This window comes from Poecilia reticulata, chromosome 4, assembly GCF_904066995.2.
Source record: "Poecilia reticulata chromosome 4, P_reticulata-male-v2, whole genome shotgun sequence".
Lineage (NCBI taxonomy): Eukaryota > Metazoa > Chordata > Actinopteri > Cyprinodontiformes > Poeciliidae > Poecilia > Poecilia reticulata.
This window is the reverse complement of record NC_088833.1, coordinates 21,675,506-21,703,474: the sequence shown is the minus strand read 5'-3', so window position 1 is coordinate 21,703,474 and position 27,969 is coordinate 21,675,506. Positions and strand designations below refer to the sequence as shown.

The following is a 27,969-nucleotide window of genomic DNA, read 5'->3' as shown; positions in this document are numbered from 1 at the left end:
CGATCTAAAAGATTCTGAGTCATTCCTGTGTTGAAAGCATGTTCTCAACAGACAACATCCATTTATTCAACAGAGCTCATGTTGTCATACAAGCCCACAGCATCACAGATCCTCCACCTTAACAGTGGGCATAAGGTGCCTTTTCACAAAACTTGCTTTATTTGAAAAACAAAAACATTTTTTAGACTGATCCAACCAAAGCAGAGTACAGATTATCAAACGCCACATGTTTACATTTGTGATGGTAAAAGAACAAACATTTTTGCCTTCTAACAAACCAGCTGATCTGTGGAAAACTTCTAATGCTGATTTCTAAAACTTAAAACTGCTGCAGACATTTTGGTTTTTCTTCCTTTTCCATCCTCACTGTGTGGTGGAAACAGATTGCCGTCTAGGGGAGAGTATCTAAACAAACTGGTTTCTAATGGCATTTATATCAGAGACAAATGGAAAGATATGATTTACTATTCCGAAGTTCTTTAGAACTCTTAAAAAAATAAACTGTTTACAGATTTGTTGAACCTGGGATTTTGTCAATATATTTTTTCAACATGGTATCTGCATTCATCTTCAAATTTAAGCCTGGACATTTCTACATGATCAGTATAGAACTGGATACGGTAGCAGAGACCAGTAATGCTGGACTCATTAAGTTAGAAAAATATAACCCGAGGGCTTCTTAGACTAATAATTTTTGTTTGAAAATAGTTGCGGCACTAATGGTCGGAAAGGCGTTTAAATTTCAGAATGCAGCATTCAGCATATGGAGTAGTGCTCTTCTAGGATCTGCGTAGAAAAGAGATCTTGAGGGAGTCTGGGATGACTAATTCGTCTGCGCTGAGGGCCGGGGGAGGCGAGTAGGGAACGGTGACGGGGAACGCTCTCCTCACGTCCATGAGGAGCTGTGGAGGCTGACTGTCAGAGCGGCTTCTGACAAGCTCCTATTGGAACAGAGAAGACCATCAGCACTGACCTGAGAGGCATCATTTTAACGAAATGATGCTTCAATCTGTAAAAATGTCAGATTTTTACAGAGGCGGGCGGTATACCTGGACGGTGCGAATGAAATTTAGAGAGACTTTTTCATCAAGATCACTGTGGGGAGTGTAGAGAGTCAGGATCTTCATAATCTGCAGAAAAGAAATACCCAGTGAGGCTTGGATTTAGAAAATGCCTGTAGAAAATAACATTGTTGAAACGAATTCCTTCTGGAAGTCAGAAACGGACCCACCTGCTTGCTGGAGAGAGCGGTGCAGGTCCGGACTATGGCCTGAGCATCTGCATCCGTCTTTTTCCCCACCTGCAGCAGCTGAACTGCCTGGATGAGCGGCTCCAGTGTGGCCACAGCGCCCCCTGCTGCCAGGCCTCGGCTGCGCAACCATTCTTCGAGCACACTGACGTTGTAACTGAGGGAATTAAAAACAAACAATAAAAATGTTCGCCGGTAAATGAGTTGGATGTGTTAAAAAGTGCAGCGCTTTGGGAGTTATAGTTATTGTCACAGCCCACAGGTTAATTTCATTTCCCATTTCAACATGGGGCCTTGAACGCATCTCTGTTTCAACATTCCAACCACAAACTAGAATGTAATTTATGCGATTACATTCAGCATAAAGTCATGAGCAATTTTCAAGTGGAATAAACTTTCTAAATACTTTAACATTTTGTTCAAAATATTGAAAACATTATTTTTTAAGTCTTCACTAAATCTTTGAGCTCCATCTCTCTCCCAATCCACTGGCAGCTTTCTGTGCTGAAGATTTATTTATTTCACCTTAGACGTTTCTTTATGTTCTGTGCCACACATGGCATTTTCCATGTAGGCCAGATACAGACTGGTGAAAATGGTAAGTCGGACAAAAGTCACATGATTAAAAAAATAATAATTGAAACTACTGGCAACCATTTAAACCATCAATTTAAATAAAATCCAAGACAAATGACTGCATTCAGACCAAAGTCCACCTTTTTGTGCCTGATCAGGGAAGCATGGAGGAGCTGCAGAGATCTGCTGCTCAGGTGGACAAATCAGTTTCCAAGAAAACTAGTAGGCAACTAAGTTTTTTTTTTTTTTAAGTTGCTCAGCTGCTCAGGTTAGACGGGGTCAAAATGTCATTTTTGGATCTCAAAACCCGAGTTCGATTTTTGTACCACAAACAAGTAAGATGATATGACAATTAAAAATAAATAAAGACATAAATCTTTGAACTCTTAAACAGTGGAAGCTGAGTTCCCAGATGACCGAGTCGATTTCATGAGATGAATTAGCGAAAGGATCTGTATCTAAATGAGCAAAGCTGGTAGAGATTTACACAAAAATATTGACTTAGCGGGGCTGAACACCTAAGGCGCGTTACACTTCTCATATTTTTATTTTAAATAGTTAAAAAAAAAAAAATCCAATATACTCTTTTATTTCACCATTATGCGATAACTTTGTGTCGACATTGGCAGTTGAATTAAGTTTATCCGACATGATCACCTTAGTAAGGATGTACCGATACCTCTCTGCCTTTTTCATTACATAATTAACGACATTAAAGTTACTAAATGGATAAAAAAAAAAAAACAGGCTGGGGCGTTTGTTTGCGACCGTGTACCGTATTTGCATGCCACGGCTCCAGCAGCACATGTCTTTCCTCAGCAGCAGGTTGTTGAGCGCAGAGGCGCAGATGAGGTAGGTCATCTGGCGGAAAGCTTGCTCCACCAGACTCTGGGGCAGAGCCTGGCGGCTCAGGGCGGCGTGAAGCACTCCGAGCTGCCTCAGCACAGACGCCATGGTGGGAGCGTCAGCGCTGAGCGGCCGAGGCTCCGAGCCCGCCCGCTTCCTGGAGACGACCAGTTTCACCGCTGAGCCGGACAGACCGGCGATGGTGTCGCTCTCCAGGAGGGCCGGGACTGAGGCGGAGAACGAGAAGGGAGAGGGGGAGTTATAAAGTTTAGTGGAGGGAAAAGCGTCGGCAGCACCGGCGTGACGTCACTGTAGAGTTACCGATGAGTTTCTGCAGCTGTGCCTCGGTGATTGAGAGCAGCTGCTGATAGGCCTGGATGCAAAGGTCACTCAGGGAGCGGATCAAGTCGCTCAGGTCGGTCGTCATAGGAACGGGCTCATCAGAGTCCAGACTCTGAGAAGCCAAACACCAAAGAGTTGTTATCATGGAAACCACAACCAGACTGCATGTACAGTTTAAAAAAAAAAAAAACAAAGTTCTGTCAGGAAACTGAAAATGACCAGCAGGCGTCGGTTACCCGTTTTGGAGAATGTTGGGTCAACAGGTCGTGCAAAAGAGCAACATTTTTCAGCCACAGAGCAGTCATGTCAAGATCAGAGGTTTGCTTCTGAAGAAGGAAAACGCTGTTAGAACAAGATCACACTGACGGAAAAGATTTTTTTATAAAACATTTTATTTCTCCAAGTGTTTGAAAGTTGGCTGCAGGTCCTCCCCCCTCCCTTCCACCCAACATGATGGGATCTGCCTCTATAATTACATTTCGCTGCTCCCTTCTGGCACACGCACAGCAACCAGAGCTCCGGTTACCTTGAGAGCGGCCTTGATGGCGATGAGGGCGGCGCTGCAGAGCGAGCGAGCGCGACCCTCGTCTCCGCTGCAGTCGGCCTGACGGACGCAGAGGAAGATCACGCTGGCCGGCAAACCGGGAGGCAGAGCCAGCGCGCCTTCAGAGCGGAGGTCTGCGGGACAGCGAGAGGACCGGAGAGGAGTTCAAGAAATGTGACCGAATAATTGTCATGCACCTGATCAAACGGGGTTTCTGTTTGGACTGAAGGGAAACCTGGCACAACAGAACACTGTATGTAAAAGGAAAAGAGAAAAAATTAAACCACTAAAACAAGTGGTGTTACACCAAGGTGTAAAACTCAATATTTAAAGTTACAATTATATTTAAAAAAAAAAAAAAACTACATTTTTAATGGCTATATATTACTGTACAAACACTTATAAATAATTGTTTATTTTCCTTCAAAATAAAATAAAAGTTTAGGAAAATGATTCAAACACGTCCATACATTGTCTACCCTCCGCTTCCTCTGCACTAAAAATGAGTTTAAATGTGGAAGGTGCTGGATGAGACGGAGCTCACCCGCGATGAGGTTCCTGATGAGTTTGGTTTCGTCTCTCTTCCTGCACTCCAGCAAACCGGGAACGGCTGCCGGTTTCGGCCGAGCGGCACAGAACGTCTCTGTGGTTGGAGCCGACAGCGAAACTGGAAACGAAAGAAAAACTCAAACCTGACTGAATGGGAAAGAAAATTTTAAAATAAAAAAATATTTAAAAGTGCAAATGGAGACGACGTCACAGGACCATAGGTTTGTTTCACTGCAGTGATTTTACTTCGTGTTGGGCTCAAGGAGGAAGACTCACCTTGCGTCAGCTGGTGTCTGAGAGTCGCCGTGTGCCTCAGCTCCTTCAGCTCCCTGCGCAGCCTCATGCACTCAAACTCTCTGGCTTCCAGCAGCTGCCACACATCCTAATGGGAGAAACATTCAGACCCTTAACTTGAGGATCCAAAGTTGTTGCAGTTCAGTCACAACAGGAGAATCACACTTCACCGTCATGTTTAGAAATCTCTGAATAACGGCATAAATTACCAGAATCTGATCACCATTTGACACTTAAGGTTTAGTATAGAGAAATCTGAACGTAAATAAGGAAACATGATCGATAAAAAAAAATCCAAATCTCATCTTAAACTTGCTCTTTGTTACAGATCTCTCTTGTAAATGAGATCTTAGATCCCAAAATAAAAACTTACCAATGCCGCCGCTGCTTTAAGCAACTAGATTACATTCTCACCCGTTTCTTTGCAGGAGAGGAACCAGAACAGATCTTGTGACTGAGCTGGTTCCTCAGGTCCTGGAGTTCGTCCTTCCACTCAGTCTGCTGCTTCTGCAGCTGGCTCTCCAGAAACCTGACAGACACCAGGACAGATTAAACGCCTTCGCTGAAAACGTCAAGCATGAAGCTACAGTCACTTAAAAAAGAAAAAAAAAAAAAAAGTGTTTATACCTCTTGAACTTTTTCACATTTTGTTGCAAACCTCTAATGCCTTTTCTTAGTAGAGCATAATTGTGAAGTGGAGGTGAAATTATACATTGTTCCTACAAATAAAGCCTTGAAAAGTGTGGCACGCACCTGTATATAACCCTGTTTACTCTCAAACCCCGGAATGAATTCCAGTGCATAAAATTTTGTCATTAAGCAAAAAACGGAATTTTACAAAGATCAATTAGGAGAAAAGAAATGTCTAAATGGGTAAAGTTGGTATAGATGGGTGTGTATATAAAATACTTGTAAAATTCACTGAAGTTTGTGGCTATAACATCATAAAATGTGGAAAAAGTGCAAAGGTCATCAATACATGAAGCGACGGAGGAAGAACTGACTTGTTGGCCACTCGTACGGCATCATAAGCGTACTCCAGGTCTTCTCCTTTCTTCTTCACTGCTGGGTCTTTGGCCACGTCCACCTTCTCCATCAGCTGATCCTGTCGAAGCCAACACACCAACACGTCCGTGTGTCGTTCACAAAACGTCCCGCGCGAGTTTAAAACAAAAGCTTCGTTCCCTCTCGGGGCGTTTCCTGACCAGCGGCGTCTCCGAGCTCAACACCGAGATTCTCCTCTCCGGAGTCGGGGACGTCACGCTGATCCTGCGCCTCTCCTCAGGGGACGGGAACGCCGATGCGAAGGGGGACCCCGAGAGCGGCGTGAGAGACTGGGGCGACAGCGGAGTGGAGCACGGAGAGAGAGGCTCGGAGATCAGACTCTGAGCCGAGTCGGTCCTTCTGTGTCCTCTGGAGCGCTGCGTTGGGACGAGAGAGAGAGAGAGAGAGAAAGAGAGGGGGGCGAGAGAAGTGAAGCTATCCAGCTGGACTAAGGGTACGATCTCTCATTTAGGTGCTGCTGTGGACCTCGGTGAGCAGATTCATCTCCCTCAGGTTGTCGTATCTCTGCTCCAGTCTGGTGAGCTCCCTCAGGAGACCCTGGTACTTCATCTTCTCCTCATCCAGCTCGGACTGCAGAGCTGCGCTGCCCTCTAGCACGGCCTTTTGTATACACTCTGCATACATAAAGAGGATAAACCGAAAGAAAAAGTGGGAAAAAAAAAAAAAACTGTTCAAAACTGTGGCAAGACGGGGAAAAAAAAAAGTTGATTAATGCAGCGAGGAGAAGAAGTAGAGCCGCACCGTTTTGTGTTCTCTCTTTCTCGTGGAGCCGAGCGGTGAGATCTTCCTTCTCCTTGCTGATGTTCTCCTTGTCTTTCTGCAATGCTTGCATCTCCTTAGACAATTACACGAGTATTAAAATCAAGAGAAACAGCAAAAAAAAACCAGAAAATTTTATGAGTATTTTGATCTCGTTTCTAGTGCAAATATCTTAGTACACGTGAAACGAGACAAAAACTAAATTACAAGCAACTTTCCAGCAACAAATAGAGACTATAGCTAGCTACATACATACTTTATTGATCCCAAAGGGAAATCATGTTCCTTAACATTGATGAAAAAGTACTCGAATCTGCCAGTGGAACAAGACATTTTTCCCTCATATGGAAAATTAATAATAAATGTTAAGGAATTGTTGAGATAAACTCCTACATCATGCCAAATAAATTTGTCTCATCTTGAGTGTACTAAGATTTTTGCACTAGAAACCTAAAAAGCTTTTGCACTAGAAAGATTTTGTGTTTTTGCAGTGCAACCAATAAGACAAATGTAGGAACTCGTCTCCTTTAATTTCATTCGGATCGTTTCACCTGTGTGAGTCGAAGGATCTCTTGAGCGGCTTTCTCCTCCGCTCTCCTCTTTTCCTCCACCTCCTTCTTGCTGACCGCCGGGGAAGGCGGCGGCTTCTCCAGTTTCTGGTTTTCCAGTTTCTGGATGATCCCCCTCAGAGCCTCCAGCTCGGCACTGGCAGCCTCTCGCTCCGAGTGGAGAGTCTCTCTCAGAGCGGCGCTCTCCCTCGCCTTGCCACAACACAGAAAGCGTGACGAAACCAGATCTCTAATCCGGCAGAATTTCATGTTTTAGAAATCAGATTCTCTCCGTGACCCACCTGTTGGTCGACTCTAAGCTGCAGCTGCATCAGTTTGACCTCCATGCCCTTGTTGAGCTCCCTGTACCGCTCCACGGAGCGGGCCTCGGCCTTCAGCCTCAGCAGCTCCCTCCTGCTGGCCTTGCGGCGAACGCAGCACTGCATGAATATGACCGCGGCGCGCACCCGCCGGTACGCCCGCCTCGCCAGCCAGCCACGCACCGTCGCCTGGAGCAGCACGGCGGCCCGCTCCGCCATCAGCTGAGGAGCAAAGGAAAAAGACTTTCACTTGTCAGATGTGAAACTCGGTGGTGGAGACGGCGCTCAAACACCGAACTTAAGTAAAAATGTTTCTTTTACTAGAGTACATTTTTGTCTGTTTATATGTACTTATAGACACTTGCTTTTAAATATAAATTAGTACTGAAAGTAAAAATGTTTTCTCTAATGGAAAGGTCTACATAAGTATTTTCTCTTTAATACATCAATAGTGTGTCATTTTAATGAACAATACTGCGGATAAAGCATCTTTTTATTGTGTTTACTCCGAGTTTATTTCAGGGATGACCTGCAGAGTTAAATGCCGCCAAGCTAAACAAGAAAGAGGGATGATTATACCTGTGAAAGTTTTTATTCAGCACAAAGCTAAAATAATGTGTTATTTTAACATACAAGCAAAAGTTATCTGGCTGACAAAAAAAGAAAAAAAGAAAATCTACACTAGACACCCTAACATAGGAATAAGCACTGATCATTTCCACTCCAGTTTGTCAGTATAGATTAAAAAAATATTCTATATTCAACTTTGTAATGTCTCAATGGAATCTGGGGATTTATTTTACCGTTTAGCTCGAATAAGTCATCGATTACTTTCAAACTTGTAGGCAAATGTAAAAAAAACAACAAAAAAAAACATAATGTGATGGGACGTGAATGAAACATGTAATGCAACACATTATGGAAATGCAGTGGAAAAGAATTGACATATATTTAATGCAAACTAGAGTGGAGTAAAAATTGAAAGTACCCTGGAGTAAATTTAAAATGTACTTAACTAAAGTACCTGGACTTTGTTACATCCAATCACTGGTAATTCATAACTTCGACATCAGGTAGAGAGAGATAATATTCCGGCTCTGAATGCTGACCTGTCTGTATCTGCGGCGTGCCAGAGTCCCCCTGGTGAAGGCCTGGATGGTGACGGTGGCGTCTCGGATCATGAGGAAAAGCTGCCTGACCACCACCATCCGGTACGTCTTCTGGATCACTATGGCAGCCTTTGTGTAGCGCAGAGTCAGAGCCCGCCTGCAGACACACACAAACACACACAGTAAATAAACTGTTTTCAGACATGCGTTGGTTTGAGCAAACTGGTCATTTACTAAAACTGAAAAAAGCAAATAAAATCAGAAAAGCTAAATTTTGCTATGAATGTGACTGCAGGTCACTGATTTTTTTATTTATTTATTTTTTTAACACACTTACTTGTGACTTGTCTTAGCATGGAAACTTGAGCATTTTGTGACACTATACATGTAGACCTGCTAATCAAGTATTAGTCACTTTTAAAGAGACAACTTTGTAGTGTGAAGTATATATTTTCTTGTTTTGCTTCCATTAAAGCAAAACTAATATTTTTCCCCCTCCCCACCTGAGCTGTGGACATCTGCAGCTCCCCCAGAAAAACAATTGGACTCTTGGCTACTTGAGAGTAATCATTTTGTGGCTCTCAACCAAAATCAGATGAAATGGTTCTAGGGGTGTGAATCCTTCAGTAAGGCACCGTGTTCAGTGGATTGTCCAGAAGTCCAGAGAGCTAGAAGCTCAATAATAAACATCTCTCCTCACCGTCTGGCCAGAGCTCCTCTGGTGAATCTCTGGATGGTAGCAGCCGCCCAGAGGACCCGGCTGTATCTGATCCGAGCCAACCAGCCTTTGGCGTGGCGCTGAATGGTCACAGCAGCGGCACACAGCCGCTCGGACCTCAGTCTCTCCAGGACGGCCACCTGACCGGCTCGGAAAAACACTTTGGTCTTTCCGAAGCAGTACTGGTCGGTGTCTGGGATGAGCTGAGGCAGAGCCCGTCTGCATGAGGCCTGAGCCTGATCCTGGCTCTGGGGTCCTCGAAGGAGGAGACGATACCTGCTGAAGAACTCCTCGTATGTCCATCTGGGTGAGGAGATAAACATGTCATTTGATAGAAATTAACTTCAAATGTTAAAAATATGGAAGGTTTAGACTTTCTTTCACTTCGTCTCTGTTTTTCATTTATTTACAAAGAGTAAATAATCAACTAAGTGTCCAGCACCTGGATGGATAACCGGCTGCGCTGATGCGAATAGTTTCCAGAACCCCACAAGCTCTCAGCTGCTGCACCGTCCGCTGTGGGTCGAACCTGTAAAAAGTGGAGGACGGACCTTTATGAGTGCATGCAAAGACAAAAAAAAAAAAGTAATACATATGCACACATGCTTTGGTTGGCATGATCGAATAACAGCACAGACTCACATAAAAGCTGCTTTTAGGTCGTTGGGTTTAATACAACGCACATAGTGAGGAGTGGTGCTGTTCAGGGTGTCCATTAACATCTGTAAGGACTGACGAAACTGACCACAAAAAAAGCAATGCACTATGAGGCTGAGGCTTAAAAAAACAAACAAAACAAATGGGAAAAAAAAAAAAAGAGAGCTCACCTGGTAGCCTACAGTCAGCTTGTGTTCTCTGGCGGCTCTTTTTCCTGAGCGAACGCTCCCATTGGCCACAGAGGGAGCACCTCCCTGCTGCTGGAACAGCTCAGCCACCAGCTCAGACTGAGAGAGAGAGAGAGCGAGAGCGAGACACACACACACACACACACACAGGGAACGGGGCGGCACCGTTTACTGAGAAAACACACACCATTGTTTGACTTTGGTATTGATCAGGTCTCTACCTGACTTGCTTTGAGAATGTTGATGAGCTCCTCAAACACAGTGTCTCGGTTCTTGTCTAGAAATCCGCCGCATTCATATTGCACCTGATTTGAGGGGATAAAGATATTTAAAAACGCATAAAATATTGAGTTTTATAACGGGTGGAAACAATTGGAGCGTCTGATTCCTTACCGTGTCAGCAAAGTGGAAAACAATGAAGGCACTGTTTGTCATCCTGGGCTTCCCAAAGTGAGGGTGGGACTTGCTGGCCAGGTGTTGGTCGTACAGCTTTCGGGCCCAGTTCTCATCAGACCCCTTCGGCATCTGGGTAATTCAAGAAGAAATATATGCGTCATCTCACAGACAACCATGATGGAGCATTTCAAACATCGTGAGTTAATACGTTGAGAAAGAATCAGTACATCGATCAGTGTCCACTTTTTCCAAATGTTTCCCAGTATGTTTAATTGCGAGTTGTTTTCTTCCGTACCAGAGCCAAATGAAATTGTTCATTCGTTTTTTTTCTAAACTTACATTCCATCCAGCACATGTGGCATTAGCCTGAAATGACTTTTTGGGGCCAAACAAATAAACAATTTAATCCTTAGAAGTAAAACTGATGATGTGTACAACTGAGACTTTCAGCTGCTTCTGTTCACTGCTGCGATATTTTCCCACAATCACTGCATACAAAAGATAATGCTGACAAAGTTACTGGGAGGATCGGGATTGTAGATCCAGGAAAGGCTGGAATGATGCCAACATTTGGAAATTAATTGAGACCGCCATGAGCCAAAAGCCACAAGTTGTGAGAATGGCGATTCCTTTCGAATTAGCAAACAGAGACTCCGAGACTGACCCGGCACTCTTCGTCCAGCAGGTCAAATATTCCCAGAGGGCCTTCGATGAGATTGATGCACTCCTGGTTGTCGCTGAATTCGATCCGGTTCCAAGCCAACTCCTCCCTGACGTACTCCTCCTGCTCCAAATGGAAGACGTGCTTGAAAGAAGAAAAGACAAAGATATATAAAAGTAAACTTGGGAAACAGATGAGCACAAAATATTTTAGAAAACATGAGCCTCTGCTGTCAAAGGGGTTTACAAAATATCAAGACCACATTTAGACGGGCAAAAAGGGAACAAAAACAGAAAGTAATATAAAATGGATGAAAGAAGACAAGCAGATGAATCGAAATTGAATTTCACATTACATGAAAATATTTCCACTACTTGTGAGAAAGTCTCTATACATGTTCTACTTGTTTATAAAATGCAAAAACATACAGCATTTTTTTTTTTTGCTAAAACAGCATACTCATGATCTGCAACCATTTCTACATGAAATATCCAATCAGGCATTACAATCTGTAGAAAAACTTCTATTTTCACAGCATCTGTTGAAGCTCGTAAATTACTCCGTTGTGGCCGCAGCTTCACGGTGGTTGCAGCTCCCGCACTGCAGAAGCTGAGCTTCTGATTTTAGGTCAATTGGCTGCTGGGACCGCCTTCAATTTTGTATTGCTAATGTTATTCATACAGAAAATTCATACAGAAAATCCATTAATTGTATTAGAAATGTAAAATTAAAATAAAAAGGAATGAACATTTCCGTTGCAAAGGCGGAAGGGCAATGCTAAAGAGAGCATAAACATGAAAATATAAACCTCATAAATAGAGCCTTCGCGGTTCTGTAAAACATTTAGAGCAAACATGCGATGCAACTCACCCTGTTAAACTGCTGCTGAAGTTTTTCGTTTGCATAATTTATACAGAACTGCTCAAAGCTGTTCTGGTCAAAAGTCTCAAACCTGCAACCAACAAACAAAACGAGGGACTTGTTAAACCATTACACACAGAGCAAGACGTGAGCTCTTGCTGCACACAAACAAAAGAGCCAAAGGTCATCATTTACCCGTAGATATCCAACACTCCTATGAAAGATTTGGTTTTCCCCTTCTGCGATCGCAGGGCCGAGTTGAGCCGCTGGACCGTCCACGTGAACAGCTGACCGTAGATGTGTTTGGAAAGAGCGTCTCTGGCTTCCAGAGCCTGCTGACCAGTCATGGGCTTCACCAGCATCTCTCCACCCACCGCCAGCCTGCGGCTGCACAGCCAGTGAGCCATCTGAGATCCCTCCACTCCCAGCAGCTTGGAGAAGACGGCCAGAGAGCGGTCGTCTGCCTGAGGAGGAAACAGAAAACCCGTACTGCTACAGCTTGCTTCAGATCATCAAACATATTTTAGTGTCAGGCAAAGATGACCTGAGTGAATACTAAGGCACTCAGGTCATCATCGAGAGGGCATCATCCACACATGGAGAAAACAACTGCGAATCCTTCCAAGAAACAATTCATCCAGGAGGTCGCAAAGGGTTCAAAACCTTTTTCACATGACTACAAATTAATTAGAATATGAAATAGGAGAACGGAAATGGATAATAATGATTACGTTGATGTAACTCCTGTCGGCGCTTCTGCCGCTGGCTTGAATGTTGACGTTTCCCAGGTGCAGAACGGCGGACAGGATCCTGAAGAGCTCCATTTGCTGCTCAGGCTGCACACCTGCAGATTCAGCATAAGGAAGATGAAGCTTCTCTGTTCATGCTGTTGAACTTTACATTCATACAAACGTGCGACTTTAAGAGCGGAATACCGAGGACGGTGAAAGCCCTGCGAGTTCTCTCCAGGTCCGACAGATCGTCCGTGCCGGGAATCTGCATCTCTCCTCCCTGTTTGGTGTAGTGGAAATGTTCAGGGGGCTCTGAAGTAAACACAACAAGAACATGTCAGTCCATCAGCAGAGCAGGAATAAAAATCAGAAGCGGTGTGAAGCAGGGGCCCACCCAGTCTGAGTGATCTCATTTCAGGCAGATCTCTGGCTGCACACAGCTGATAGAATATGTGGTAGTTTCTCTCTGATGACGCCTTGCACATAGAAAAAATAAATAAATTAAACAGGGAAAAAACTCATGAGTATTTGCATCATTAAGAACTTTAAATCAGCAACAAGCTGAAGAATCCCACCTGAAAGACAACCCTAGACTTCTCCAGCAGATAGGTCCGCATGTTTGCCCCGATGATGTCCCCCTTTCTACCAAAACCGATCTCGATGTACTTCCCGAAGCGGCTGCTGTTGTCATTCCGGGTGGTTTTGGCATTCCCTATGGACTACAAACAAAACAGAGGCGTGACATAAAAAAATAGAAAGAAAAAGCTAAGGGTGAAACCATCCCCCGCCCCTCCATTTACCTCCATGATGGGGTTTGAAGCCAGCACCCTCTCCTCCACGCTGGTCTGTTGAGCCGCTCCTCCGACCACAGCAAAATATCGCATGGTGAATTTGGCTGAAACCGTTTTTCCAGAGCCAGACTCCCCACTGATGATGATGGACTGATTCCTCTCTTCCCTGAGAAAAAAAAGTATTTACATAGCACATTTCAACACAAGAGTCGCAAAGTGCTTCAACAAACTAAATCACAAACACACTGAATCTCTAAATGGTCTTTACAGATTAAGAGCCGTGGCAAAAACTGAACCCGTCTTCATTTCCTTGACCTCTCACCTGGTCATGGTGCGGTAGGCGTCCTCGGCCACAGAGAAGATGTGAGGCTCCATGTCACCCATGTCCTGACCGCTGTAAGCGTCTATTACCTCCTCGCCATATATGGACAGCTGATCGTAGGGATTTATGGCTACCAACACAATACCTGCAGGGAGAGACAGAGAAGGAAACCTTCAAAGCATCAAGCATATCCTGAGGATAAGACTGTAAGTCAGTTTTTAGTTAAAAAGGGAAAGCAAAGCTTAAACACTTGTTCAAGATCTTTAGCTTAACTGTAAAACTTAATTTGATTCTAGTTGTGATCATGTCCATGTAAATCAGAGGTTATCCATCTTTCATACCCATTAAAATAACATTTTATAATTTCACAAACAACCCTTAATGTAATTTGCCGTATTGCAACGATGAATATGAATGCAAATTAGTGCAGAAAAGTGAAGTGGAAGAAAAATGGTAAATTGCTCTAAATTTTTTCGCCACACTGAACGCAATGTGTTAGAACGGCCTAGTCAAAGTCCAGACCTAAATACAACTTAGAATACGTGGCAAGACTTATGAGTTGCTGTTCTCAGATATACTCCATACATCTGATTCAGCCTGATGCGACATAAAATCCCAGCAAAGTACAGTGAAACATGTGACCGCTTTATCTATTCTGCCTAAACAGATTGACGTTCAAATGATACAAATTTTTAACTCCACAAACATTTTAAAAATGATTTTAAATCCTCAGTCTAACTACATCTTCTAAAAGTTTTACACACTGTGAGGATGTGGGAGTTCCCTCCGAGTCTTAACCTTTGAGTTTATGATTTGGAGACGTTATTACGGGCTGTAACAACACAAACAGAAGCACCCAGGAGCAGGCCGCTGTTTTCTTTTTTTATTACCGTCCAAAAGTTCTTCGATCTTCTTCCAGCCCCGTTAGATTTCATCTATCAAACATAACATTCCCCGAAATGTTTCTGCCGTCTTGTGGTCATTGTTTAGTCTCACCGCAGTACGTGTAGATGCTGCTGTAGTCCAGGAAGCGGACCCGGAGGTTGTGCAGCACAGCAGGCTCGTGCAGGAAGCTGAGAGCCGTCAGGTCGTTCTCCCCCTCCAGGATGTCGGGATTCCCCAGCGGGGGGAGATCGGACGGGGAGTCCACAGAGTAATGGACCTCCTAACCAAGAGTAAATTGAGTTGGAGGTCATCAGTGCTGCAAAAATCAATTTGTATTTCGTGACAAACTTAGTTTTCATGAGGGAAACTGGCTCACATTTCCATTCTGGAGTCGCAGCAAAAGCTGTTCGTCTCCGGGTTTGTAGTCCCTCAGGAGACTGGCTGAGACCCAAACTGCTTCTGGGTCAGGCACCCACACACCTGCCCCCTGACGAAGTGACAAGACAGGTGTGTAACTACAGAACCGCTTAGAATCAATCAATCAATCAATCAAATTTTATTTGTATAGCACATTTCAGCAGCAAGGCATTTCAAAGTGCTGTTAGAAGACAAACACATTCTGCAGGAAAGCAATCCGAGCATCAGTTGAGAAAACATCTTTATAATCAGGATTTTTTTTTTTTTCTAAATTGAACTATTAAATTATGCCGTCACATTTCCTCACCCCACCCAGGCTGCTCATTTGACACCCATCAGCACAAAAAGCTCTTAAACTGTTAAAAATTAACACTGGTCATCCTCTCTCTGAACTGCCTGTGTGCGTAACTATTTTTCACCGGCAACATATTCATTTATTCATTTGCTCCAACAGATGAATTTAAACTCTTTGCAGATATTTATCCGAGTAATTTGAAATCTGTCAGGTAATGAACAGCTTTAAGAACAACGATCCTACCAACCCGTCATCTGGGGGGCAATTCTGAAAGCTAAATTAAAGTTAATCTGCACGCTTGATGTATATAAATATTTACATGTATTTCTATATTTCAGCTCACCTTTGTGTATAGCTCCAGAGTTGCCATGTTTTTATCCTTTCCAAGCTGTGAAGAGACTTGATGTGAAACCTCAGCCCGGTCTGCATGTTCCTGCCCGAGGAGCGGCCGGTGTCCTCTGCCTCCGTCCAGCTGACGGCAGTTTTGCACTTTGTTCACACTCACATAAAGAGGCGAGCGGGTTAACTGTTAATCTGCAGCAAATGGATGAGCAAAGATTGATAAATCACACTCAGGAGCAGCAGCTCAGGATATTCCCCCCCCCTCTCAGTGGCACCTATTTGCTAAACTGAGGACAACATCTACAAGGTCCTTGACTGATATTCATGCTTAACTTTTTCACATTTCGTCACATTGGGATTTTAGGAGATGAGTTAAAAAAATTTTTTTTATTTTAATCAATATAATAAGTAACTTTTGCCATTGATTTCTATGTAGCTGATTTTACTCTACAGGTCAGCAAAAACAATAAAGACAACTTGTCTTCAAAAGTCCCACGTCAGCAAGATTTTTGCAAAAGTTTGTAATTAACCAATTATTTGATTCAGGTGTGTTGGAGCAGGGATTCGTCCAAAACTTGCAGGTCAGTGTCATTCAAGGACTGGAGTTGCAGGCGTGTCCCTTATCCAACACACCTGAATCAAATGGATGAGTTCCCTCATCAACATGTCATTCCACTTCAGGTGTGTAACGGAAGAGACTCGTCGAAACCTTGAAGGGAAGTAGCTCTCCATGACTAATCAAATAATGTGTTAGGATGGCCCAGTCAAAAAAAATTAAATAAATAATCCAGAATACATATCGTCTTTAAAACTGCAGCATAAGAGAGCAACGCTATCCTTAGTTTGGGCTTATAAAGTGATTGAAGCAAAATAGTTTCTGAAGGTTAAAAAAAAAAAATGCCTGACACACTTTTCAGATTTTTATTATGTAAAACCACAACAATTATGCACTACTTTCTGTTGGCTTTTCACAATTAGTCCCAATTAACTCCCCAAGCATTTGTACTGTACTCTATGTAAAATGTGCATAAGAACAAAATGCAGAGGTTTGGTACCATAGTGACATTTTTATTTATTTAACACATTTCAGCAATCGGCCCGCTCTGGTTGGGTGGGGCATTTCATGATTTCAGCTGGATGTTGTGAGCCAGCACAGAAACTGTAAAACCCTTTCTCCTTGGAAACCACCCCATCTGTCGTCGCCGGTTTTGTGCATGAATTTTTAAAAGAGGCGGCGAGTGTGTGATGACGCACCAAAAAAAAAAAAAAAAGCAGAACCAAAATGTACAAAAGCACTCTTAAACGTTTCTAAGCTCCCAGATTAGTGATAAAAAACAAAAAATAAGCAAAACCAAACCACCAAATGCTCTGAAAGCTAAAGGAAAAAAATAAAATTAAAGACACACCTCTTTTCTCTAACCAACACTGAGCATGATTTCAACAAGACATTTAAATACAAAGTATGACAAGATGAGCTGAGACAGTTCACTTTAAATTTCCAAAAACGGATGCAGTACAGTACAAAAAACATTCGCCTCAAAAGGTGCCTGAAACAAACTGGGGGGGGGGGCAAACACGCCGGCTGTCTGCTGACCTGAACCATTTGGATCTGACATGATTGTCGCCAACAAAAACAAACAACACAAATCCATCCGAGACGTTTTAGTAAAAAATACATTTAACACTAAACACTCATCTTTGACACATTGTAAGGAAATTATATCGAATATATTTAAGTCATTCATAGTTGTCTGCTTTGCTAATTAAAAATCATCTGCGCTCTTAAATACAGTCACCGAGTCCCACTTGGTGGAGACGATCACGGGTTGTAATAAAATGGCCGGCCGAGGGTCTTCTGGAGTGAGTGGACGCCTAGACTGGACACCGAGGGACAGTTCTTCAGGGCCGCACTGGAATGGAAATCCTACGGTTAACGCTCGTGTTTACGGTGGGGGTGAGGATGGGGATGGGGGGCGGGGGGGTGAATGAGTCCAATTGGTCTTCACAGCAAACCTGCCGGGAGAAACAATCACCAGCGAGTTAGGAAGCGTTTCGTCTGGACTCCATTCGATTGAGCAGAATCTGATTCTTCCACTTATTCTAGACATGAACCTGAAGTTAACAGACGCAAAGGTTTCAGAGCGTTTTATTAGGATTTATGTAAAATATCAACACAAAATAGTCCAAAATTTGAAACAATACATGGTTGTCAACTTTTTTTATTATTATAAACGTTCTGTAAAAATGTGACATGTATTCAAGACAAATTTTTATGAAAAAATAAAAACAATTATCTTCTAAGATCGTCCTATATTTAGATCAACTCTGATCGGCTTCCCAGCAGAGGACAAGCATCTCCACAGCATGATGCTGCCACCACTTTTACATGGTACGAATGGGCGGGATGGTCTCGGGTCAGAAATACTTACAGGCGCATCTAAAATAAAAATAAAATTCATATTGCATAAAAAGTTCAGCATTTCTTGCCGGTTGTCTCACGTGTTATGTAGACTCAAACGTAGTGATTAATTCTAAACCTCTTTTGTAATTTTAATGATTATATATGCAGGTAAGAGAAACCCAAAATTCAGCGTCTCAAATTATGACACTGTGAAAAAGGTCATTAAAATTTACAAATTAAACAAATTCTGAAATTAAAATGGTTGCAGTCAGTAAAAATGGGCTAAATAAAAAAAAATGCATGCCACACTTTTCAGATTTTTTTGGTTAAAAAAAATAAAATAAATTGTAAAAATGAAATGTTTTTCTTCCATTTCCCCAATTGTGAACTACTTTGAGTTGCTGTATCAGATAATTCTGCTGGCATAGAAACCTAAAGGCGCATGCATGAATTTAAAGGCCCAGCCCCCCTGTGGGGCCTTCGTCAGCGCCTCTGCTACCTGTGCTATACGGTCTCCATGTCTTCGCTGCCATTGCCCTCGTCCTTCGGGGGCTCCCCCTCGCTGGCGGCCTCCTCGACGTGGGCCAGCATGTCGGCCATCAGCGCCTCCTCCAGCCTCTTCCTGACGCTGTACACCAGCTCCTCCTGTTTCCTGCAACACAAGCGCAACAGGAAGTCGTTAGGAGGCGACAGTTGGAGCTCGGAGCAGATGCTGCGGATTCTGCACAGGCCCGGTGGTCGCTGCGGGTACTGCTAACAAGCAATCAGGTTACAGCAAGCTTGGCTGGATTACGAGCATTACATATTAAATGGAAGTCATGTAAACGTAAAACGAGCAGCATTGTTCCCAGAGTCCAGCGGATATTTCCCCTTTATTTAACTGCATGTCTCTGAAACTGACCAATCCAAACGTTTCACCAGGAAGTAATTTCAGATCCGACTGCTTGGTTTGAAACACAATTGTAGTAATTAACGGAGTGATTGTTTTGGTACCAACAACATACCGGATGTCCTCGTCTGTGACTATAAAGGCCTTGCAGAGCGGCTGGGCGGTGTTCAGCCACACGCCTGGGTTCTTCTCCACCGCCGCAGACAGCTGGCCCGTGATCGGAGCGGCGCTCGTGTGCAGGGCACTCGCTATGGCCGACAGGAGCGTTTTGTCCGTGCAGCCCGGCCCGACACCTGCAGGAGAGTCGTCGAGACATTTTCAGGACGACTTTCTCCAGAAACGTTATCGCTCCGGTTAACGGATCGAGCGGTTTTACCCTGCAGGCCTTTAGGCAGCTCCATCGTCTTCACCAGCTCCTCTGCGATGTCATACGCGTTAAGACCACTGAGCTTTTTCTCCCAGAAAAGCTGGGGGAGAAAAAAAGATGTTGTTCCCATTTCAAGATGTAAACTCACAATACAGGAAATTGAAAAGTAAACTTTTACCCCTTGTGACACCTAATACGTCACAGTATGGTTTGTGTGTGAAACCCGTCTTTCTGGTTTGCGAGGCAGCGAGACGCTTATGATAGTAACCGGGGGCTGTTCACCTGTCGGGGCTGATCGACGGCTTTCTGAGGATCCGTCTTCACTTTGTTGTTGGGATGGTTGGTAACCTTTGTAACAGGCTGCTTGAAAATGGAGGCCGTCTGTCTTACCGGCAGCGACGTGTTTAAGTCAGGTTTGCCCTGGGAAATTAAAGGAGCGGAGAATAGAGGAAGGATTATTGACCAAGGCTGATTTGGACTCTGTAAATAATGCAACAAAAATCTGAGAGGAAAACAATCGGTTTGGAAACGAACGTTTAGCTGCAATAATGTCCTGTTTGTTTTGCAGCTCGGTAAAAAAAAAAAAGAAAAAAAAAGGGGATGAAACTTGATCACACGGCGTATTTACTCTTTCAACAGTTCACTTAAAAGCAAACACACTGCTTTGAGATCAAGCAGAACTAATTTGCATAGAAAAACTTTTCTGAGTGACATTTGAGGAAGAGTGTTGTATTACGGTTGCATCATTGTGTCTCAACTTGCTTTTACTTTGCATATAGTGGGTCTGAACACAGGAGACCCATTCTCAGGCTGCGTGTGAACAAACACTCAAAACCGCCTGGCTTATGGTCCCATCAGTATCAGTATAATTGTGATATGAAGAGGGTCCTTAAAAAACACAAAACTCTTGTGTCAAATATCAACACAATGAAATATTCACATATTTTGTTATGACAGAAAAGTCCCATTGCTTGTTGCACCTCCTTTGCCTATTAATTAACCAGTTTGGATGTGTGTCTGGGATCCTTCATCTGTCCTACTGGGACACTGAAATATGTCTAAGTTTCAACCATCTGACCCAGACAAAAAAAAAGGGAAATAAAAAAGGAAATAGATTAAAAAGGAAGCCGAATTCCCGCAAGAGTAAAAGTTTTATGGTCAGGTGAAAAAAAAAAAAGATTGAATTGTAAGAATACTGCTGAGCATTGTGGTGGCAGCATCATGCTATGGGGCTAATTTGCTGAAGAAAACCAAAAAATAAATGGACATACCCTCCAGATTTTTAAACCTAATCTCAACTAGACAGGACACTGCAGCCAAACACATCAACATTGGTCTAAGAAAAGAAAAAGGACGGCTCCTGCAAAGATTTTGGGAAGCTCTGTCCTGACCTGAATTATATATGAATCACACATGAATTATAAATGCTTTATAGCTAAGTGTTTGCTAGGAAGATGGGTCAAATGTCAAGCCAGAACTATCCCATAAGCTCGGTGTGGTTTTTGTCTTTGCAACTTGCTAAGAGACATTCATCTATAAATCAGTGTGTGTGTGTGTGTGTGTGTGTGTGTGTGTGTATAAATTTGAGCATGTATGTAAAATTTTAAATTTTAAAATCGTCTCGCCTTGTTCTGGTTGTTGTTGTCGTATCTCAGTCTCTGGCGGTTCTTGTTCAGTTTGCTCATCAGCATCTTCCCCGTGCGAAAATCAAAGGAGCTGAGGTCCATCTGGTTACCGAGGTAACGGGCCAGCTGAGGCTTGCTCCTAAACTTCTTCCCAGATGGACTGACGAGAAATATGACTGTATTAGTACAAACTGTTGCTCCAGAAAAAGACACAGGCTTATTATACTTATACTAAGACTGATATTCAGACAACATCCACACAAGGAGCCACAACAACGTGCAACAAAAGCATTTTTACACATCTAGACGAGCGATGATGCTGAAATCACAGAAATGAATGCGTTTTTTAAAATGAAAAACAAAAACTCAATTAAGTTCTTGTCTAATGAAGAGCAACAGAATTTTAGTAAAACTAGTCAGAAATGAATATGACAAAAACAATTATTCAGAACAATGTTAAAAAAAAGTACCACAAGATATGAATGAACACAAAGTAAAGATGGCGAAACGGACACCTAGTGTTTACAATGGAGACACGGCAGCTGCACCTAAAAGGAGCATCAGTATCTCGAAGCCTGATCAATGAACAACAAAGAAACACGGTGGGTGGATTCGTGCTAGTATCTCATGCAAACGCATCTGACATGACACAGAACCGTCAACTGTTATGATTGTACAGTCAGCCTACCACAAGCTATACAACCGACCCGCCTCCCCCCTGTCTTGCCTCTGATCCTCATCTTGCTCTTCTCCTCTGCTAAATGAGAACAAATCTTGACTTCAATGGGAAACAGAGAGAATTATTAACGGAGATCACACTGACTTTTGTTGACCATTAAGGCCCAGGCGGGCCTGTACGGCTGAAAGGACTCCTTCTGGGAGGAGGTGGCCTGCTTGTCCTCCCACAAAAACAGACAACCCCCTCCCCTTTTCCTTCAAAACTTTTTTTTTTTTTTTTTTGTACCGACCACCCTGCTCATTTTCCTGTCTGCTTCCGTCCGCAATCTCGGTGTATGGTGTAACTGTGGTGTACTTCAAGTTATCAGTCGTTTAGTACCTAAAATAATAGACATCGCTTTTCCCAGCTGACAAACCCGACTTTCTGGTCACTTCTTCCATTTTCCAGCCTTTGGGGAGAGCAGAGCAATCCCACCTTTTCTTCTCCATTTCCCCCGCGGCTGGCCAGAGAATCCGCTAAAAGTTACGGCAAACAGCCAGGTCGGATTTTGGAAAAACGTGTCGCTGCAATCTGAAAGGCTGGTCTGGAGCTTCTCACGCTTTTGTTTCAACCATTTTAAAGCGCGTGCCCCCTGTAATGGGATCTCCCGGCTAAAAGCATATAGTCTCTTTGTGGCTGCGGAGATCGCTCCGCGCAGATCTCGGCCCCATCACCACCTGCGTGTCACCGTTGGAACTACATCCGCAAAGGAAAAACGGAGCAGCGCGGAGCTAGACCGGACGCTTCAGGTTTAAGACTTCAAAAGAAAAGCTTCTGGAAAAAAATGTCCTAAAAATTTATGTTGAGTTCTCAATATAGGTCACGAAGCACCAATTGCAGTAATTCGTTTAGTCTATTAACATTTTAATATGACAACATGAAAATTGTCACGTTAATAATTCAGGTATTTTGTGTTCATTACATCCTTGTTTAAATGGCATTAGAAATGCCTAAAGTAATGAAATTAGGTCAGATGTTTAGAAACCACAAAAAACAATTAAACATATGAATTTGTTTCCTATGAAGCCTGTCTGCTGGCATGAGGGAAAAAAACTGTGGCCACAGCCTAATATAATACCATTGTTTGGTGTTTTGGACTAATTCATACAAAGTTTTATTCTTCCTGATTTAATAAAAAAAATGTAACACAAATAAAATAAATTAAAATTTGATGAGTAAAAAAGAGTAATAACAATACTACATATAATTAAGCTGTCCCTCAAATTTTAATATGACAGAAAGATACACATTGACATCCCTACACATTAGCAGAACAGCCACCATGTTAGTTTATCTCAAATAACAGACATTATCCCAAAAGTCATTATTTTTTACAATTTCATAAATCGAATAACAGAAAAGCAATCCTTAAGTTCAGTATTCAAATAATTTTAATTTAATAACCACATGCCAGATTCAATAGTTTTCTTGTCATTATTAATATTATTTTAAGATTGTCACCATGGGTGTTATTTAAAGTTATTCAGCTAACAAGACATGGGGTTAATCTAATTCTTATCTTCCTCCCACCCAAGCTTTTTCCCCTCCCAATATTTCTATTGCTGGCCAAACAAATGGCAACCCATAAATATGCAATGTTTTACAGTAGTATGAGCTCACATCGAAAAAAAATGAAGACAAAAAAATCTGTCTTTAATTTGAGTACCATTAATTAATAATCTCATGTTAGGCAGTAATTGGAACAAAATATCTACCAAGTGACCCAAAAAAACTGGGCAGATACTTTTTCCAATACCCGGTTTAGCTCTTACTAATCTTCAATGAATTCTTCATACATTTATCTTTCTAAAAGCGCTCATGAATTTACAGTGGTAGAGTGATTATAAAATTAATCTATTTAACTTGCACACATGTTCTGCCATAGACGTGTAAAGCCAGATTAAACCTAGCCGAGATCTATAATCTCTTTTTCAAGAGGGATCTGGCAAGATAGCAGCACTGTTTAGAAATATCACCATTTACAATTAATCAGAAAAACTGATTCATTCAGAAATGACAGAACAATATTTGTTAGAATATTTAATAGAAATAGTAGGCTTATTAAAAGGTTTGCCATATTTTTTGATGAGTCTCCAGCACTCTAAAGCGAGGATATGGCATAACCACCCAGAAACCCTTCATTCAATGAAGTTTGCATTAATATAGACACTAAGCAACAAATAAACATAACAAATTCACAAGTCGTAACTGTTTATAAATTTCATTTGTCAAGCAAAAAAAAAAAAAAAACAGAAACTAAAACAGCTTCATTTCTTATATGTGTGCTTTGTTTATCTGATAATACAAGTTAGGTCGTTCATTTTTTATTTTGACACGTAAAGGAAGTCCAGCTTTTTGTTCTGTTTGAACGCTTGCAGCCATCATAACATCTCCATTAACGTATGGAGAACATAAACGTGACAACAGAAAGTAGAGCAATCCCGAAGCAGCAATGACAGCCTCCATTACCGCCGCTGAAACTAACAGAAGCAGTGATAAAAAATATACATATAAATTGCACTGCATTGTGAATTTAAATGCGCAAGTTCTACGTAAGTTACACGACAAAAAAGGGGGGTCGTTTCACCACGACAATGAAGACCGTTGTCCTTCAGACTTGGAGCCGGCTTTTTTCATTTCAATGAACAAAGTAGATCCAGTGAAATGAACGCGAATAATGTAAAATACATGTCACGTTCTTAGAGACTCTTGTGTAAACGCGTTTGAAAACCGACGCACAAACACTTGCATGTATTTTATACGGTTAACTCCTTACGTTGAAAACACATTTCAATGCACTACACATATCGATGTACTTAAACGAAACATTTAACTTTGCAAAAGTGGTTTAAATGAAAAAAACAAAAAACGAGAGCGACAGATTCAGGAGACCCCACCGGACTGCTGTTAGCAGAGAGCGAGACCGCAGCGTTTGCCTAATCGATGATAAACATACTTTCCATGTTTACATTAAAAATGGCACCAAACATGAGAATTACAGCAACTAACTCCCTTGTAGGCGTTTTGTTCATTGTTTAGCCGGTGTACTTACTCGTTTTTATCCATCTTGAGGACACTATCACGCTTTCAGCCTCTTGCTGTGTTAAATCCCTTCTCCCCTCTCCTCTTTCAGTCCCCTCCCCCCTCCGATGTTAAAAATGAAAGACATTATCCACGCAAATATCGCAGTGTGCGTCTAGGCTCAATGTCTGGTCCTCCAGCAGTAACACTCCAGCTATTGTCGACTATGCTGTACACATTTTAACAGGCGTTGAAAGCTACAGGTGTATTTTTTTCCCTCCTTAAGTTCATTACACTGTTTTCTGTAGTTTTTAAAGTTCCCTAAACGCACCTAGGATGTTTAAATATGGAAGATTTTTGTCACAATAATAATAAAAAAAGAAAACATTTTTAAGCAAAACCATTTTAATAGTTGAAAGTTACAAGACATCTTGGAAACATTAGGATAAATTAATAATTTATTCACATCTTACAACAATGGATCAAAAAGAAGCATTTTTACAGAGTGCATCGTTGTGTAGCCTGCAGAGACCAGCCATCCTACTTAAACTTGCTGCTAGAGAAGTCCAGCCATGTCCCCAGAGTCCTGGTCCTGTAAGCAGATATAAGGTTTATTGCAGTGGTGTCCAGAGTCGGTCCTCAAGGGCCGGCATCCTACATGTTTTAGTTCTCTCCCTGGTTTAATGCACCTGGATCCAATGATGGCTCATTAGATGGCCTAAGAAGAACACTGACATGCTGAAAAGGTTGTTTCTACCACCAGGGAGAGAACTAAAACATGCAGGATGCCGGACTGACTTTGGTCACCCCAGGCTTATCGAGTAAAACGCACATCTGTTTGATTGGGTCAAAAGCACTGAACTATCCAACTCAGAATAATGAAGCTGATAATTTCAGACATTGGTATATTTATTAAACTATTCCACCTCTACAGCCATTATTTAAAAAAAAAGAAACAAAGACCAGAAGTGTCTAAATGATTAGATTAGCCTGTTACAAAATTAAGTACACAAAAAGAACTAAAGCACAGAAAGCATATTCAAAATAAAATAAATGTTAAAGTGGTTTATTTCATGTGTTTTCTAATTTCGAAAAATAAAACTAAACAGCATAAAACAAAACATATAAAGATTTTATGTAGGTGTTGGCCAGGTTTTTATCTCAAGGGTTTTCAAAAAAAAAGTTGCCGTTTCAAAAATGCCTTTTTTTTGTCAAATAAAAATCCCTCTGATTTGATACAAGAAATAAAAGTGCTGGAGAGTTTTCTCCTGCTGTGTGACACATGAAAGAGTGCAGGACTGTCCCTCTCCCACCTGTTGCTGTGCACAGTTGGTAAGAAGGCTCCTACATATTTTTCCTTATTTACAACAAAGACCGAATGGGATAATATTCAGCAGCACAGTAGGTACTTGAAAACTACAACTATATTTTCTGTCCATCCTATTTTTGGTTAGGTATATAGAAAATGTCCCAACTGTTTGATTGTAATAATCAACTGCAGCAGGAATTATTTATTTTCTGTTTGAAATAAAAAAATAATTCTCAATATTGATTTTTATAATTTTATGTAAATATATACTCCCCTTCTTCTACGTCTGGACCTTCGGCTTGGTGGAGGTGTGGACACTTCCGAAGTTTTAAATTTAACTAAATTAAAACTTTAAGTGTCAAGATGTAAGCAAAGTTTCATCAATATTACATTAACACAGAAGTTTGTGTTAAATTAAGAGCTGCCAGACTGGATTAAAACTTATAAACACTAAACTTATAAACACAAGAATTACCTGCGCTTGAAATTCACAGGTAATTCATAAGGAGAAATAAACTGTGTTGAATACAAGGACAAAACACTCACATCCTACACCTCTCTTTAATCGTTCTTCTTAAACTTCCCATTAATGTATGGCACATAGTCCAGAATTAACCGCCAGTCGGTGAAGTGAATGACCGCCACGCCGCCAACTGTTCCCCAGGCAACCATATTTGGTACCCTAGAGATGGAGGAAAACACAAGGACTTCTAAAAAGGTCAAATTTGACTGTAAAATACAACGCATGAATCAACACCACGTCCTGTGGTACAGGACTGTCCCTCGCCCACCTGCAATTTACTGTGATCATGCTGCAGCACAATGAACTCTATAAAAAGAATGACTTATGTGTCATAACAAAGGTTTAAAAGAAATGTTTTAAAAGTTGAAAATAGTGGATTTCAATAAAAAAAGAACATTATCTGCTTTTGCCACGTACTTAAACCTGTGACTGTTAGCAAAATGAGAAAATTAACTTTGATGTCAAATAGATGTCATTAAATCGGTGGTGCACTGATTGCAATATTCTGGCCGATCACAGATTACTGATTTTTAAAAAGCCTTTAAAAATGTAGTCCAGCAAATGCCGCTCTCTGGGAACCAGTCAAAACCAGAATAGTCCAATGGGTTGACAAGAGGGATACAATTTATCACTCCACTCCACTGATCTAGAGTGCAATGTGCTTCTTCTCAATGGACTTGGTTGCAGATGTTTGTCCGTGAAAACCTATTCTACTAAGAGATGTTTGAGCTAATCTGAAGGCATGAACATGAAGCCGCTCCAGAAATGTAGTGACCAACACTTGGTCAGGACTTATTCTGATGTTAAAACTGTTGAGCAGCTTCTGTCATGTTGTGATACTGCATTTTATTTTATTTTTACCAATATCCATTATGCAAAAGATCTTACAAATTTGGAGCTCCAGTTTCTGTGTGATTTCAAGCTGTCATTAGATTAGTATTACTGATTAATAATATTACATCTACCGTAATACTTATTTAATCCAAAAAGGGGATTGTCATCTTAAAATGTTTATAGATTTTCATTGTATATTTTCACTAAATTGGCACAAAATTACTGACTGGTTTGAAACTCAATTGTAGCTTCTGATATTTACATAATCTAAAATCCTTTTTAATGCTCTTTGAATAGATATCATCTAGTGCAGCAAGCAAGCAACTATACAAAAAGAACTACCAGATTTCAATGGGAATTTTATTATACCTAACAAGAGAACTATAGAGACAATCAATTTTAGACTTATGAGCTTAGCAATAGTTACCTTAAAATATGTCTTTGAGAGTAAAATCACCCAGAGTCCTCATATGGCTAACAACATACCTCATAGACTTAAAAGTTAATTATTAACTGCGCCATGAAGTTAATTTAATTCATACCCAAGCTAAGCTAGTCAGTTAGACGGGTCACATAGGAGGACACAGGGTCAACTACAGCGAAAAAAACGACACTAATTATCTTGAAAATTCAGCCTGTTATAGCGTTATAGTGACTTACCATGTCTTCAGAATTGAGACATATTTGGCACCAACAAATTTATTTAGTATTTTCTGAATCATTCTTCTTGAAAACTAATCACAACATGAGAGCGGCCGAACGTTGAAGTGATGGATTTGAAGGACCTGTTTCAAGCTGCCCCTTGAAGTGCCTGACT

The 27,969-nt window shown here is 41.7% G+C and overlaps 3 protein-coding genes across 14 annotated transcripts; all 3 read right to left on the bottom strand.

The window, feature by feature from the left end:
• Positions 1-26: 26 nt before the first annotated feature.
• On the bottom strand, positions 27-15,599 carry LOC103463657 (unconventional myosin-Va). Its single transcript, XM_008407153.3, has 35 exons — positions 15,467-15,599; positions 14,788-14,898; positions 14,523-14,691; positions 13,527-13,671; positions 13,214-13,370; positions 12,989-13,132; positions 12,808-12,889; positions 12,618-12,725; positions 12,414-12,526; positions 11,878-12,146; positions 11,692-11,773; positions 10,825-10,965; positions 10,158-10,289; positions 9,986-10,069; positions 9,747-9,863; positions 9,562-9,659; positions 9,362-9,448; positions 8,902-9,222; positions 8,202-8,358; positions 7,075-7,314; positions 6,776-6,985; positions 6,207-6,300; positions 5,931-6,079; positions 5,606-5,821; positions 5,405-5,505; positions 4,815-4,929; positions 4,383-4,488; positions 4,102-4,224; positions 3,540-3,691; positions 3,250-3,339; positions 2,993-3,125; positions 2,601-2,898; positions 1,232-1,406; positions 1,050-1,130; positions 27-941 (listed from the first exon to the last, which is right to left on the bottom strand). The coding sequence occupies exons 1-35, from the start codon at positions 15,491-15,493 to the stop codon at positions 780-782; spliced, it is 4,989 nt and encodes a 1,662-aa protein (XP_008405375.2). The 5' UTR covers positions 15,494-15,599; the 3' UTR covers positions 27-779.
• Positions 15,569-24,674, bottom strand: mbd3b (methyl-CpG binding domain protein 3b). 12 transcript variants are annotated; one of them, XM_081606467.1, is made up of 8 exons: positions 21,805-24,497; positions 21,436-21,504; positions 20,748-20,907; positions 19,405-19,542; positions 19,132-19,222; positions 18,871-19,048; positions 18,366-18,518; positions 15,569-15,657 (listed from the first exon to the last, which is right to left on the bottom strand). In XM_081606467.1, the coding sequence occupies exons 1-7, from the start codon at positions 21,912-21,914 to the stop codon at positions 18,371-18,373; spliced, it is 894 nt and encodes a 297-aa protein (XP_081462593.1). In that variant the 5' UTR covers positions 21,915-24,497; the 3' UTR covers positions 15,569-15,657; positions 18,366-18,370. The 12 variants fall into 12 exon arrangements, with proteins under 12 accessions (XP_081462593.1, XP_008405371.1, XP_008405370.1 ...); XM_008407149.3 differs by lacking the exons at positions 15,569-15,657; positions 21,805-24,497 and adding exons at positions 16,373-17,478; positions 24,518-24,605 and having other exon boundaries at positions 21,436-21,501; XM_008407148.3 differs by lacking the exons at positions 15,569-15,657; positions 21,805-24,497 and adding exons at positions 16,373-17,478; positions 24,518-24,604.
• A 252-nt stretch (positions 24,675-24,926) lies between these two features.
• LOC103463653 (cytochrome b-c1 complex subunit 10-like) lies at positions 24,927-27,964 on the bottom strand. The gene is made up of 3 exons (XM_008407141.3): positions 27,813-27,964; positions 26,342-26,477; positions 24,927-25,078 (listed from the first exon to the last, which is right to left on the bottom strand). Exons 1-2 carry the CDS (start codon positions 27,872-27,874, stop codon positions 26,357-26,359), a joined length of 183 nt encoding a protein of 60 aa, XP_008405363.1. The 5' UTR covers positions 27,875-27,964; the 3' UTR covers positions 24,927-25,078; positions 26,342-26,356.
• Positions 27,965-27,969: the final 5 nt, after the last annotated feature.

What these genes read in the sequence shown, in the direction of transcription:
- LOC103463657 (XM_008407153.3), bottom strand. Translation starts at nt 15,493, where the DNA reads ATGGCAACTCTGGAGCTATACACAAAG. An exon ending in TGCTGGACGAAGAGTGCCGG is followed by an intron (nt 10,290 to 10,824) that starts GTCAGTCTCGGA and finishes TGAATTACCCAG; the next exon opens with ATGCCGAAGGGGTCTGATGA. An exon ending in ATTTCATTCGCACCGTCCAG is followed by an intron (nt 942 to 1,049) that starts GTATACCGCCCG and finishes CTGTTCCAATAG; the next exon opens with GAGCTTGTCAGAAGCCGCTC.
- mbd3b (XM_081606467.1), bottom strand. Translation starts at nt 21,914, where the DNA reads ATGGAGAAGAAAAGGTGGGATTGCTCTGCTCTCCCCAAAGGCTGGAAA. An exon ending in AGCGATGTCTATTATTTTAG is followed by an intron (nt 21,505 to 21,804) that starts GTACTAAACGAC and finishes GTTCTCATTTAG; the next exon opens with CAGAGGAGAAGAGCAAGATG. An exon ending in GCTGCCTAAAGGCCTGCAGG is followed by an intron (nt 19,049 to 19,131) that starts GTAAAACCGCTC and finishes ACTCTCCTGCAG; the next exon opens with GTGTCGGGCCGGGCTGCACG.
- LOC103463653 (XM_008407141.3), bottom strand. Translation starts at nt 27,874, where the DNA reads ATGATTCAGAAAATACTAAATAAATTTGTTGGTGCCAAATATGTCTCA. An exon ending in GTCTCAATTCTGAAGACATG is followed by an intron (nt 26,478 to 27,812) that starts GTAAGTCACTAT and finishes CTCCATCTCTAG; the next exon opens with GGTACCAAATATGGTTGCCT.